The sequence below is a fragment of the Microtus ochrogaster genome, chromosome 19 (genome assembly GCF_000317375.1).
Source record: "Microtus ochrogaster isolate Prairie Vole_2 chromosome 19, MicOch1.0, whole genome shotgun sequence".
Taxonomy (NCBI): Eukaryota; Metazoa; Chordata; class Mammalia; order Rodentia; family Cricetidae; genus Microtus; species Microtus ochrogaster.
This window is the reverse complement of record NC_022021.1, coordinates 55,783,283-55,798,440: the sequence shown is the minus strand read 5'-3', so window position 1 is coordinate 55,798,440 and position 15,158 is coordinate 55,783,283. Positions and strand designations below refer to the sequence as shown.

Sequence of the window (15,158 nt, the reverse complement as noted above, 5' to 3'; positions counted from 1 at the left end):
TCTTCTTCTTCTTCTTCTTCTTCTTCTTCTTCTTCTTCTTCTTCTTCTTCTTCTTCTTCTTCTTCTTCTTTTCTCTCTCTCTTTCTCTCTCTCCCTCCCTTCCTCCCTCCCTTTTCGCCTCTTGTTTTGTGAATCAGGATGTAAGCTCTCAGCTACTACTTAGGCCCATACCTGTCTTCCTGCTGGGATTCCCAACATGGTGGATGTGTACTACCCTCTGAAACTGTAAGCTCCCATTAACACTTTGTTCTACAAGTTGCCTTGATTACAGTGTCTTAACTCAGCAATAGAAAAGTAACTAAGAGGTAGTATTGGCACGTAATGGGTGTTGGGGGAGGGGGTGAACTTTTCTTTGTGGGATAGCCACAGACAATTTGCCCTGACATCTATGCAAGTCAAATGTCTCTCACTAAGGTCAGTGGGTGATGCAGTGAGAGCTTACAGCAGAGGCACTGTGGGGAAGAAGAGCTCCAGCGGAAGAGGCGAGGAGATGGTGGAAGGCAATGACTAAAATGCACTATATAAATGTATGAAACAGTCAGACAACACAAAAGAGGAAGAGGCTTAGAAAAGCTAGCAGACGCCCTGACCTAGCATCTCTTCCTTGACAAGACCTCATTCAGACGCCTGTCTATGACGCCTTGTCTTTATCGTGACAGTACAATAAGGAAGTAGGATTTCCTGCCATGTTTTCTGTGGGGGGGGAGGGAGTGAGTTATGCTACTACCAAAGGATGTGTATTATGTAAGAGGAAGCATAAGAAGTTACCACTGGTTTTCTGCCTCCCCAGTCAGGACATTTCTTTCTTTCCCTATACCATGATGTTTGCAGTGTATGGCATAAGTAACTCTGAGACAAGGATGGGCGGTGTCTCAGACACGAATGTTTTGTTTACCCTTTATAGATGTGTCGATGAGAAAACCTCATCAAGCAGCAGATAATCTAACACAGAATGGTGCAGGCTGTTTGTGTTAATGGAAATTCATGGGGAAAAATGAGCTATCTGAGGCCAAAGAAAACAAAGTGCAATAGGTCCTGGAAAATTAATGGTGAGAGTTCTGCAGCTGTGCCCATCTCCCCTCAGAAGTCACGAGCCCGTGGTGTTCTGGCTGAAGTACATGCAGGGCTGCACCTAAGGCACTGCTTGCATGCAAATCAGCCTTGCCCTGCCAGGAATGAAGGAGGCCCAGGAGTCAGAGCATTGATATTCCAATGCTCCCTTCTACCATGTGGGGCAATCCTGAAGAAAGATTTTACTCGAGGGCTTCTTATTAGCATTGAGACGGGCTGCTATCTCGGTTACCTGCCCATGAATGCATCCCCATACTGGCTTTCTTTCCTTTCTGGTCTAGCTACAATACTCTCTCGTTGTTGTTCCCCAAGTGTATCTCCCAAGCAAGCCATCCATGCTCAAATCCTTATTGCATGGCTGCTTCACAGGGATACCAATTTGTGACCCATCTACAATGGCTCCAAGCACTATGGCTGAGCACATGTTCTCTAGAAGTTCATCCTCATAGAAGTCAAGAGGTAAGAATGCCTATTCAGCCCCCATCTGCAGATGGGGTACCTGAAACACTAAGTAACTCATCCAGATTTGAATCAGGATATCTGTCTGTATCCATGCTGGTACTATTAGCTGTAAGGTAGACCACCTTTCTACACAGAGACACAGACTGTAGAAAAGCAAGCTGTGCTATAAGAATTCCAAAAGGCTCGAGGCGAACAGAAGGAAGACTTTGTTCTAAATTCAGAGTAGGCAAATAAAGCAGAATGGTGGCTAATGTGTTAGCATGGATTTGCATAGAAGAATATTTTAATACAAGGTTCATTGAGCAGTGGAAAGTGTCTTCATAGGACGTAGAGTGCCATCAAAGGAGCTATGCAAGGAGAGAGGGGTGCATAGGCACAGGGTTAGTGACCAGTTGGGCTCTAGCTTCTTAGACCCTTTTTAAAAGCACAACATTTATGTGCATTTGCTGATCAACAACTCTCATATCAATTTTATACTTAGAGCTATGATTTAAAAGGATGTCTTGTTATTTGCAGACATATGTTTTCACTAATAACAGCAGAGGCTGGAGAAGATGTGGAACACATAGAAACACTCACTCTTTCTTTGTTGGAATGCAGAGGGAAGGAGGTAATATATAAGTAGATTATAATATCAGAAATCTAAATTAAAAACTGAAATATAGGATATGTAGGTTGTAAACAAAAAGAAACAAAATTTTTAAAAATGATAAGGAGACTTATACTATAAGATTCGAAAGGCAGAGGCCAGATGTGGCAGGGTCCAATGCCATATTATAACAATGTAGAACCAGTATATTTTCTTGGCTAAATGAAATACAATAAGACTGATTTTCTTGAGTTTAGTTGGACAGTGCTACGATGTATGCTAAGAGCCGATGATGAAAATGAACTTATATGCAACATTAATGTTATAAATGCAGGCACAGACGTAACAGAGTTGCAAGGTTAATTTTAAGACATTCGTCGCAACAGAAAGAACAAACATACAAGTATATGTAGATACATACACACATATGAAAGCACAGTCAGTGAAAGAATGGGAATTAAGTGCCAGTTAGTTCTGAAGAAAGTTTCTCAGGGGGCTCTCGGGTCAATCAGCATTCAGAAGATCGATTGCATATGAAAACTCAGACAACTTTTCCCCAGTGTTAAAAGTTAAAATGTGTGAGAATTATTTAAGCTCAAGGTCTCAATTTTTTAATACAGAAAATTTACCTGTCCAAACACATGATCTGTCTCATAGAAGTTGAAATGAATCATGACAGCCATAAATCCTAGGAACACGATTCTGAAATTACTTTCCATCTAACACTGTCTTTAAGATGCGGTGCATATCTCAATTGTCCATCAGTCTATCAAATGCGTTTTCGTTATCATTGTGGATGTCAACACTGGCGTGTATAAAATTGCTGTTGTTTAAAGTTAGGCTTTTTTGAAGCATGAATAAAGCAAGATTGCTGCAGCAGAGACTAGGGATTGTTAGAGGAAAAGCTAAATACTGAAGAAAAGCTTGAGAGTTCAATTTCCTGGACCCAACTAGAAGAGAGGAAAAAAAAAAAACAAATTCTATAAGATGACCTCCAACCTCCACATGTGAACCATGACATGCACATGCTCCTACATAAGAAATAAATACATGTGACTTTTTAAAGAAAATAATCAGACCTCAGTCCCCAGGTAGTTTTCTGACCAATATATTGCTTCTCTGTTTATCTCAAACTGAAGAACAACTGTCCCCCTCTTAGTGATTAGGATCCCTAAGCACATTATAGTGAGTTTGGAAGCCACAGGTGAAATATCACAACAGTCCCAGAAAGAGATGGAAGGGAGGAGGAAGGCGGGAAGGAAGGACAACTAAAGAGGAAACTATAAAATCTGTTAGAAATTGTGATCATGGCCTATGGGCTCATAAAACCACTAAATAATAGCTATTAATGTCTCATATTTGTCATTTACCCTGTAAAGCATCATTGGAACATAAAAGAAATTTTACATGAATAAATATTTAAACGAGGTTAGACCAATTAGAGTTACACATAGAGTGTTTCATTGTTTTCAGCAAGCAAGCTTCCCAGAGAACAATGACAGTTTCAAGTAAACTTCACAGGGTGAAATCATTGTAAAAAAAAAAAATTAGGTTATATATATGAATTTTTGACATTTGAACAAAGGCACAGAAAATTTCCTATTAAAAAGGAGCAGAGCTGAGCCTTTTTTGTTTTGCTTTGTTTTGTTTTGTTTCTTCCCACTATGTATTTTATTCATTTGAAGACAAAAGTCAAAGCAAACAACTCAGGGCTTCTGTTTGCCTCGCACGAGTTGTTTCCAGGGGGCCACAAGGAATCTCAGGCTTGCAAACTCAGGTCTCAAACCTGGGACTGCCCTCTAATGCTCATATTCCCAAGATGCTTCAGGCCAGACAGTCAGCAGCAATTGAACGCCGCGTGCACTGGAAATCCCCAAACCATACTTGATTGGAAAGGATCATAAAATGATTTACTTTAATTATAGAACAATTCACGATTTAGTAATTAGAAGTTGCCACACGTCTGTCAGAACTCCGTACTGTCCTCTGCCGTCATAACGTGAATCGGTAAGTTTAAAGCCAGACTAAACCACCTTTCAATGGCTTGATATCGCCTTTCAGTATCTGAGTTCTATTTTCAACGCTTGGTACCCTTGAACTTGTAGCCTTTCCTGTCTCCACAGAGGACGTTTCATGGCCTGGCTAGGCATCTCATTTGCCTTGCTGTGCCACATCCCCTGCTAAGATGTGATTTTAAACTTTCGTATCTCATAGGAAACGGAAGTAACACAAACAAATTCTCCCAGGATCTCAAGACTCGCATCAATATAGTTGCGATATTATCTACATCTCTTCTCCTGACCCTCCTTCTCACTTAGAGCAGTGTGCTCTCCACTGGATTCTTCCTTCAGTAAGTGAGGGAAAGCCGGTTCCTTGTGATTCTGTATACTAGCAACCGGCTTTCCCTCCCTTCTACTCTCCCTGTCCCACCTTCTGTCGCCACTCTTATCCTTTCTGCTCAAAACTGAAACAAAGTCATTTTGCCTAAGTTTTCTGGTTTTGAAACCCCTAAAATAAAGCTTTCCCTGAGACAGTCCCTCAAACCACTCTGACAATTGTTTCAGTAGTCCGCAGTCCTCATACGGATCAGCATAGGTTTTTATCTTACGTTTCTACACTTCTTTAAGGTACTCGTGTTAATGCAACTAAGTTGAGTCTTCCTTTGTATCTTACAAAGCCTTGTATACCTCTTAGTTATCTGTTCCCTATTGTACTGTAGTCATGTTTTCTGTGGCTGTTGCACAAACCTATGAATATATCAAGGAAGGACTCTTAAGGTATTTATTTGGGAATATTCTATGCTTAGAACACTTACTGTGTTCTACCTGTTCCAATATAATCCACTAAGGATGACCTTATCCAGAAGCAGGTATGATGTCATTGCAGACAATCTTCATACTCTCTTCCTCAGGACATTAACAAATTTAGAATTCCAGAGTGAGTTGATCAGTTTGAAAAGCAGCAATGTTGGCAGCAAACGCCCAGATTTATATGATCAGCAAAACACTGTCAGAATTATTTCATCTGACTGTCACCAAGTAGAGCTAATAATGTAGAGCTGGGGCTAGCGTAGACATGGCCAATCAGCATCCCTGTAAAGACGATCAATGGCGCAGACCCTCCTTCTCTGCTCACGACATGTGAGTCCAGAGGATAGGGTTCTTTTCACTGTGCACCAGTGTCCTGCCAATTCAGCACTCCGTGCAGCTTGTGCTTTTCCTTCACCAAACTGAGTGTGGCAACTCTCCGAATATATTTGCCTGGAGAAGCACCTTCTACTAATTTGCAAAGGACCCTTTGGGCCAGAATGGCTCAGGAGTGCAGCTGGCGGCAAATTCCTTGCAAACATTATTCATTCTGAGAAAACAGAGAAAGCTGCTGACATAGAGGAAGCAGAGGTCATAGTGCTAAGATCCACAAATACCTCCACAAGGAATGTCATTCGCAGTCACAGGTGTCGGGCATACTTACCCAACAAGCTAACTAATAGAAGACAATCTGCCAATTTTCCCTGGTATATTGTTCATCTGTTTTCTAGAAGGGCCATGGACACAGTGTGGAGGCATCTTTTACAAAATCCGCGTAGCGGATTAAAGAGAGATTGGGAGTTGAAATTAGGCCAGACCTGGGGTGGGCCAGCTTCATTATGCCAGCAGAATGGCATCCTGAGAAAGTCCCTGAGCTTCTGAGCATTCCATTGTGTAAAGAATGGGTCAAGAAGGTGAAAACAGAAAGCCACTGTTGGCTAGTGAGATGCCTCAGTGGGTCAAGTATTTTCTGTACACACATAAGGAGCAGAGCTCAGAATTCCCAGTACCTATATGAAAGCTGGGCATGGTAGCACATATCTGTAACTCCAGTAATGGCTGGAGGCTGGGAAGACAGGCAGATCTGGCAGGCTTCCTTGTCAGCCAGCCTTGCCAAAACAATAAGTTATAGGTTCAGATACAGACCATATCTCAAAAATAGAAAGTGGAGAGTTATTGAAACGGCATGAGATAGTCTCCACGTGTGCACAACGGGAGCGTGCATCCTCAAACACACCATAACATAGATCATACATACAAATGCAAATTAACGTCACTGTTGTTACTGAATGATGTTGCTCGTATGATATCACAGGGCACACGCAGGCGAGCTCAGCCAGTGTGGTTGTACCATGTTACATAAAATAGTTATATTTGTTACCGATATTCTTTAAAAATTCAGTTACATGCTTTTAGCATGCCCTTTTAATAAATTATCACTCATGTTCATTCTATGAGGTTGTCTTCCATGATTTCTAGCACAAATGATGACTAGATGGTGCATTGATTTTAACTAGTGGTGTTAAGAGCTCAGAGAGCATTCACAAGGTCCTATAAAGCAGTAACACAGTTTAGGTTACAATTAGAAACTTGGGAGTTATGTGATCTACACAGCCAATAACATGTATGTATAATCCTGGTTATCCACCCTTCAAACCCTCTATATACATAAGTGTATATATGTATATGTATATATATGTGTGTGTGTGTATGTATATATCTATGTAATACACTACACAATTTTTATATGATATTATCCCTAACCACGTTGTCTTGGCCCTGTGTCTAGGCTGATGATTCTCAATCAATAGGAAAGACAACCTAACAGCACATCGAGTGATCATCAGACATCAGACGTCAGTTAATTTATGTCTTAGAGACATTTTGAAGCAATTGCCTAAAAGACTGGAATGAAGAAGGTAGACAGTTACATTTTGTGTGATAGGCTACAAAAAGATAAATGCGAGTCAAGGGTTAAAAAATAAAAGGGACCAGGGGTAAGTTGATCCCGAATTTCCTGAGAAACCGCCACACTGCTTTCCAAAGTGGTTGCACAAGTTTGCATTCCCACCAGCAATGGATGAGTGTACCCCTTTCTCCACAACCTCTCCAGCAAAGGCTATCATTGGTGTTTTTTATTTTAGCCATTCTGACAGGTGTAAGATGGTATCTTAAAGTTGTCTTGATTTGCATTTCCCTGATCGCTAAGGAAGTTGAGCATGACCTTAAGTGTCTTTTGGCCATTTGAACTTCTTCTGTTGAGAATTCTCTGTTCAGCTCAATGCCCCATTTTATAATTGGGTTGATTAGCCTTTTACGGTCTAGTTTCTTGAGATCTTTATATATTTTGGAGATCAGCCAAGAGAGGCCTTATCATACAACAAAAGTATATGCTCTACGATGTTCATAGCAGCATTGTTTGTAATAGCCAGACCTGGAAACAACCTAGATGCCCTTCAATGGAAGAATGGATGAAGAAAGTATGGAATATAGACATATTAGAGTACTACTCAGCAGTAAAAAACAAGGGCTTCTTGAATTTTGCATACAAATGGATGGAAATAGAAAACACTATCCTGAGTGAGGTAAGCCAGACCCAAAAAGAGGAACATGGGATGTACTCACTCATATTTGGTTTCTAGCCATAAACAAAGGTCATTGAGCCTATAATTACTGGTCCTAGAGAAGCTAAATAAGGAGAACCCAAAGAAAAACATACAGGCATCCTCCTGAATATTAACCTTCATCAGGCAATGAAAGGAGACAGAGACAGAGACTCACATTGGAGCACCAGACAGAAATCTCAAGGTCCAAATCAGGAGCAGAAGGAGAGAGAGTATGAGCAAGGAACTCAGGACCGCGAGGGGTACACCCACACTCTGAGACAATGGGGATGTTCTACTGGGAACTCACCAAGGCCAGCTGGCCTGGGTCTGGAAAAGCCTGGGATAAAACTGGACTCTCTGAACATAGCGGACAATGAGGACTACTGAGAACTCAAGAACAATGGCAATGGGTTTTTGATCCTACTGCACATACTGGCTTTGGGGGAGCCTAGGCAGTTTGGATGCTCAACTTGCTAGACCTGGATGAAGGTGGGGTTCCTTGGACTTCCCACAGGTCAGGGAACCCTGATTGCTTTTCGGGCTGAGGAGGGGGGGGACTTACCTGGGGGAGACGGAGGGAAATGGGAGGCGGTGGCGGAGAAGAGACAGAAATCTTTAATAAATAAACAAACAAATAAATAAATAGGAACTTCTGAAACTATAAACAACGAGAAAGTGACTGTTACTTTCCCTTTGGTTATTCTCTCACTTCAGACTTCTGAAATACATTTCTCTGTCTCCAGAGTTGACTAAATTTCATTTAGCTGAAAGACATCAGTGTTAGAAGAAGCAACTCAACAGGACCAAAACTAAAGGAGTAGAGTGGGTAGTAAAGAATTTAACAGACAAGAGATAGCCTAAATTCTTGGCTAATATATATTTTTTCCTTTCTTTCTTTTGTAAAGATTCTCCAAGACCTCCCCAGCTTGGCCCCACTTAACTCACAGTCAGGATTTAAAAATACAGCAGGTTAGCAGCCATAGAAGACTAAAGTGCTAGAGTTTCATTCCATAGGTCATGTGCACACACTAGGGTTTCCAGTTGTAAATTTCTTCTCAATCACGATGCTCCTCATACATTTTATTTTCACTTATAAGCTCTACGGTACTGCTTAGAATTCATGAAGGATACAGTGAGGGTCAATAAAGGACATTAAAATGGAAAGCCAAGAGGGGGAGATAGTATATTTAATAAGGTCAGAAGATCATCTATTTAAAAACCACCTTTATCTAAGCTTAACCGTCTGCCTTATAATTGCCCGAACTTACAACTGTGCTCTAATGATGGATGAACAAGATGAGTCCCCGTGATTCTCAGCCTGATCTTATTAGCCAAATGTTTCCATGTCAACTTTTTGGTCCTTTCAGGATCTAGCTCTGAGTTTCGAGGCTGGTGTTTGGGGAAAAACTGCCCCAAAGAGGACGTGGAAGCTCTGAGACAAGGTCAACTGACACAATGGCCAAAGAAACTCTGCAGACACTTGATGGCTTTTGCTTACCAAACTGAGCAGACTAGCATAATTCTGTAGAAGACTCGATTCAGCCTGTCCTTCACTGCATATATTGTAATCTTTTACTCTGCAAAATTTATTTCTAGCTTATACTTCTTTCTGAAGCTTTAATTGAAAAGTGGCCAGAGAGGAAGAATTTGCCTTCTTTAAACAAGTCATCTTGTCTTGCCCCAAATGTTATTTCATTGGGTGAATTCTTTAAAATATATACTTGCCCAGTTTTGAACATATGCAAATAATACTATTGCATGCTTATCTATACTTTGCCCGACACTATAGAGGGTATGGATCAATCAAAACAAAACAGAGTGAATTCACTCATGAGTAAAACCCTTGCTTTATAGAGAAATACCCCAACTGTGTCTACTAGACTTCAGCTCTTGAGAGCTTATACTTGGGAGCAGACTGTACAATAAAGGGGTCCAGAGGCCTTAAAGCAGAAACAGCCTCAATATTGATTTAAGGGGCTATAATCACCCCCATTTCACCTCTTGATCAAGGAGAGCTGTCAACATCACCGCTGAAGTATGTTAAGAAGCATTTAGACAGCTGGTCCTATGAAAATGAAGCCCTAAGCACCAAATGAGTAAATAATTAATCAGCATCCATAATTACTAGTCCCAAACCTTCCTTCTTCAGCAAAGTTCTTTGACTTTTACCAGCTCCATTCTCTGGGTCAGCTGAGCCCATTCAAAAAGGGTTACAGAGGAATCCAAATAGCAGGCCTTCCTAAAGTTTGAAACTACCCCTCTTGATTGCATTCAACTTGGTGCCTCTTGCACCGGTTTGTAGCATTTTTATAATCTTTTTCTAAATCATTCTATACAAATTATGTGATATGCGCGTGCAAAAACTGCTGGCCTATGTGAGCGCCACTGTGTTGTGCCATCCTTGCGAGATCCCTTCTTGTAATCGCGAGGCTTCTTAGGAGTCCTCTTAATTGCTGCTGGATGGAATTTAAATTCCTAGAAAGCTGACTTGTATTTTCCTTCTTCGACCATGGAAGCCCCATTCCTGCATTGCCAGGCTACCTACCATTCTGCTCTCCCAACTTGGTGGATTAAAACACTGGAGGTATAGACTGCTTGTTTATTCAGTCGGGCCAATCCTTATCTTTGTTTGGCTTGGCAGTAAAAAGGCTAAACTGTGTAATGGAAAAGACGCCTTTGCAATAAAATCCTCCAGCAAATACTTCAAATGTAGCTTCAAGCAAGGAGGACACATTCTTCATACCCTTCGGCCACTCTGCTAGTACTGCCAAGGGGCGGGTGTTCTATTAAGCCAGGTACTCGGTCCACTTATTAACTTTACCTTTGTAACTGAGAAACAGTGAACTGGTCATTGGATTGCACAATCATCCACGCACCAGGCTGAGGATAGAAAGATGAGAATTTCTGTTTGGATAGGGACCCTGAGAAACTTCCGAAACTTCTCCAGACCTGCAATTATTAATTTCTCTCTCTTCCTGGCTTCTCATAAGGCAAACAAGAAAGAGGCTAGGCTGTGTGTGTGTGTGTGTGTGTGTGTGTGTGTGTGTGTGTCTACCTGGCCTATCCAAAGGACTTAGTGCCTTCAAGGACCTGAGCTAGGGTTCCTGAAATCAGAGCACATTGTCTCCCTTTCAAATGACATTGGTCTGTTGCCACCTTCTGATCCGTCCCTCCACAAAGAAGCAGAGGAGCGTGTGAAGATGAAGAAAGACAGAGTCCCTTTGTACCTTTGGATTTCTTAACAAGAGCACTGAAGAGCATAGACACTGATCCAAAAGGGGCTCTAACTGCGGGGCAAAGGGAAAGAAGGTTTCCTGTCAGACAGTAAGACTGGCTTACTGCAGCACTGAGGTGGGGTGATCTAGAAGGAAAACAACAACTGGGCAAGTTAAGAGTCAAGCACACCGCTAAGTGGGTCACCTGGAAAAAACCACTACCTTCCTCCTTTGAGTTAAATGTCTCAATACCGAAGCCTTCTAAGGAGCCCAGGGGAAAACAGTCACACAGAGCACCGGTATCCACCCTGGCACAGCATGCAGTGAAATGGATGAAGGGTTACCTAGCTCCAGGCACAAAAGAAACCATTCAGGACTCTCAACTTCTCTATACATCTTTGGAACACATTTATTACAGAACGACAGAAGCGTGAATAAGCAAATTTGCATTTCCCCCCAAAACTATAGTGTAGAACAGCTCCTTTTCTTCGTGTCAAAAGTAGAGGGGAGGTTAATGAAAATAAAAGGTGATTATGCTACTAGGCACCCAAAGGGTACAGGAGTCCTAGCTATTGCAACATAAACAAATGGACTCAAACAATAAAACTTAGCTAGATTAGAAACTGTTGCTTTGCAGAAGGGTACACTTTATATAAAAGAAAATGGTAATTTTCTCTTTAAAGGAAATTTACCTTTGCTTTGTTTAAAGCAAAGTTCCCGAGGCATGGCATTAGCCATGAAGAAAGCTAAAAACAGAAGAAAGATGGACAGATGCCTACTGTGTACCAGGATGACTTCTAGCCCTTTTAATCTCAGGATCAAGGGCTACTGATGTGATGCTTTCTATAAGAACAACTAGAGCCTTATGCTGATGTCTGACCATCACCAGCAGAGGAAGCAAGGCACTGAAACCAAAGCCCTCCTGAGTCTGGAACTCTGGCGATGCAGTTGGAAGTGGGCCACTGAGGCCTGCAGACAGGCCATCCAGCCTCTCTCACAGACACACCAGAGCTTGGGGATGGAGGCTGTGGGAGAAGGAGACCCACCTCAGCTGTGGTTCTGGTAACTCTGGAGTTGTCACAAAACAGGGTCCTGCCAAGAATGACAGAGGAGGTCTCCCACCCCGCATTCTTTGCAAGGGAGTTTTAGCTGGGAATTGGAATCCCCGGAACACCCCACTAGGTGATTTTGCTGGTGTCTTAAACTAGGAGACTTTGATGGGCCACAAAACCAGTGATGGACCCCTCAGAAATCTGTGTTTGTGTATCTGTTACTTATCTTGAGTCCCGTCAAAAATGTTTACAGGGGAAACATGCTTTGAAACGTCAGGCTCAATAGAGTAGCGTAACGCATGCATGTTGTAAGACTAAATCCTCACAATGTGCTTTTTCCATGCATACATCACAAAGTTTCTGCTGTGAGAAATTGAATCCACGCCCTCCTATAGGGACACTGAAGACAAGAAACTTTCAAAATAAGCACCTTTGTCCTTGTCACGGCCTCGGCAATTAGCTCCTACACACTCAGGCACAGACGCCAACCAGAAATGGAACATGATGGCCCTGTCTGGAAACCTCAACACATTGGATCATTGAATGGAACCTTAATCCCTCACCAAACACTCAAGAACTAAGCGAGCTTTCTAGGAGTTAGAGCACTTCAAGTGTTGAGAAGAATTGTATCAGAATTCTATTGGTTCAGCCCAGAAGTGCTATCCTTGAACAGCTAAAGCATTTTTAAATGTGAGCAAGTCAGATGTTATGATGTGTTTGAGAAATATTGAGTCAGCATTAAAAGTTTCCTCCAGCCTTCTGTGGAATGCAGGCCAATTGATAGGAGATGTCAAAAATCCTTGTATAGCCTTACCTGGGGCCACTTTCAAATAAAAAAGACAGACGAAGCAAATTTCCAACCCTCCCATTTCTGTTACATACTAGGTTGATTGTCATTTTCTATTTTTTTGTACTGTGAAATATTAGTTATGTGAATACCTTTATGATTTTCTTATTTGGGATGCTTTATATCAACAAAAAAATTTTAATTGCATAATCGTTACTTCTCAGTCTTCTTGGTTTTACACTTAGGTTAGTTTTTTTCTGCTTCCCCACCCCCACCCCCCTGTATTCTTGTTCAGGACAATCCCCCCCCCCCCCGCTTCTTGTCCTGGGTTTTAGAATTCTGAGCATTCAGACTGAAGGGGTGTTGGTTACTCACCATATCCAGGAATGCCTTCTAAAGGGGAAGGAGTTCACGTGCATCATGTTGGCAGAGTGGACGTCATGAATATTTTCCTTGTCTCCTATGTTACATGTAGTGATTTTCACAGATGAGTCCCAACCCTCTGGCTTGAGCATCGATCATGGACAATTATGGCAACAAGTAATGAATTCTCCCTTCCCCAAAATTGACCCCCCCCCCAAAAAAAAAACCACAAATAGCAAAAAACAGAAAAGCCCTTCCAGGATTGAAAGAAAGAAACATCACAGAGTACTGCAGGTAGGAGTCCATCCATGTAGCTTCCACTAGTCAACACACTAAAATAACCAGTCCAACTGCTAATCCTAAATGATGGCGAGTATTGTCCTGCCGAAATCCAACTGCCTCCAGTATGAATTAATGCATCCTCGCAGAAAGGACTATGGAATGTGGACAAAAAGGAGTCAAAAGACAGTTTCTTGTTATCCTTGTTAAAGAAGTGTTAGGAGGGCAATGGAAAACTTCACGCTGCTTTGCCATGCTGTCCTTTAGGGAGGAATACTGCTTTTTCTTCTTTCTTAGACACATATTCCTGTGTGGTCACTTTAACGCAGTGCTACCGTCTGAGTCTGAGACTTGTCCAACAAAGACCTGGGCACAGGGACTAGACACCACGTAGAGCACAAGCCAACTTCTTCTCCAGATCTCAGAATCGCTGGTCTCCAGATCTCAGAATCGCTGGTTTTGAATGCTCAAGTAGGAATGCAATGAGCAATTTCTGCTTTGCAGGACAGGGTTAGTGCCGGCTCCCATCATGACTTCAGAAGGCGCTGTCGTGATGAAATTCATCTGCCGCCTAACCCCACAATAAGGCTGTCTGCGCTCTTTAAGTAAAATGACTAAGCTATCGATTGTCTCACTGTAGAATCCCCTCTAATTTCTTATCAAAAGCGTGTGTGACCTTTTAATATATTGCCTTGGCAAGAAAATGAATTGCACAGCTGCAAGGCAGACGGTGTCTTAGAATTTCTTACTCGGTCGGCTTTCCTTTCTCTCTGTTCTCCTTACCCCCAGTTCAGCTCCCGGGTAGATGTCATTTACTCTGATGCTCTGACATCCGCAAGATTCTCATGCCCAAGCTATACAGACCTTGCATGCTTTTAAAACACAGAGTGGCAACAGGCTCCAGCTGGAGTCCCCCCCACACCGAATTTCCGGCAGAACCTTTGGAATCCTCTCAGGCGCCTTGTCCGCTCTGGGCTGCGCCGCCTCAGCTCTGAGCAGCTCAGGACACTTGCAGGCTCCGTGGTACTGTACATTAACTCTGCAGCAGCCCGCTTGCTCAGCTGCAGACTGCTGCCTGACAGGGGATGTGCTGGCGTCAAGGGGGCCCTCTAGGTGGGTTCCCGGACACTGCAGAGAGGCGCGCTCCTTGCTAGCCTCCTAGGGAGAGTGAGGGAAGCGGGTTAAAGGGAAGAGCTTGCCCCGAAGGAGCCGATTTCTTTCAGTAAGTAATTACCAGGCAGGAAAAGCTAAAGAAACCTGTAAATAACCTCATAGGGAAATGACACGCTGAACCAATAGATATTATGGGGGAGGGTTTTTCTGTTTGTTTAGTTCTTCAGTGTATTCAATGAAAAGAAAGGAAACAAAAGAAGTCCAGAGAGAATGTGCAAATAATAGGGTTTTTGGTTTGTTTTTTGAACAAAAATATGGGGGCGGAGAAGCCTTACTTACTAGATGATTTGTAGCCAGTTAACTACAGATTTCCACACTATGACTTTAGACAGGAAATCCTGGGGAAGTCAGTTCTGCAGAAATCAGTTAGACTTCAATTGCATTTGCGCATGTCATAAAGCTTCTTGTTTGATTAGTGGGTGTGTACCTCAGAGGAGAGCTCCCTGTTTCATTTCCTGGAGCCTGCCCCCTTTTGTTGCAAAAGAATCCTGTTCAGCAATCCCCTGAAAGCACCCCATCATTGTTGGTGCCATTTTGGAGCCAGAATAAAATAGTAAACTCTTGGAATAGTAGCTTGGCACTTGAATGGTGCTTGTCGCCTACCAGCCAGAGAATGGGCTTCTCTGTGGTGGTATACACACCATTAATGCGTCACTTTTAGCTTGGGTATTTAAGAAGGCCATTATGCAATTGTTTAATATTAAATGGGATACTGGCAACACTTAATAGATCACGCCACTTATCTTCAGTTGCT

The 15,158-nt window shown here is 42.3% G+C and overlaps 1 protein-coding gene across 3 annotated transcripts in view; it reads right to left on the bottom strand.

Moving 5' to 3' along the window:
* Window positions 1-15,158, bottom strand: part of Pde4d (phosphodiesterase 4D) — an 851,276-nt gene that overhangs the window by 514,670 nt on the left and 321,448 nt on the right. Inside the window, exon 1 of one of the 3 annotated variants that reach the window (XM_026783771.1) lies at window positions 12,965-14,276. The exons of the other annotated variants lie outside the window; for them this stretch is intronic. Coding sequence (XP_026639572.1) covers window positions 12,965-13,104 — 140 coding nt within the window. The 5' untranslated portion in view covers window positions 13,105-14,276. Of the gene's footprint in view, window positions 1-12,964; window positions 14,277-15,158 lie in introns of those variants that run through there. 3 annotated transcript variants of the gene reach the window in all.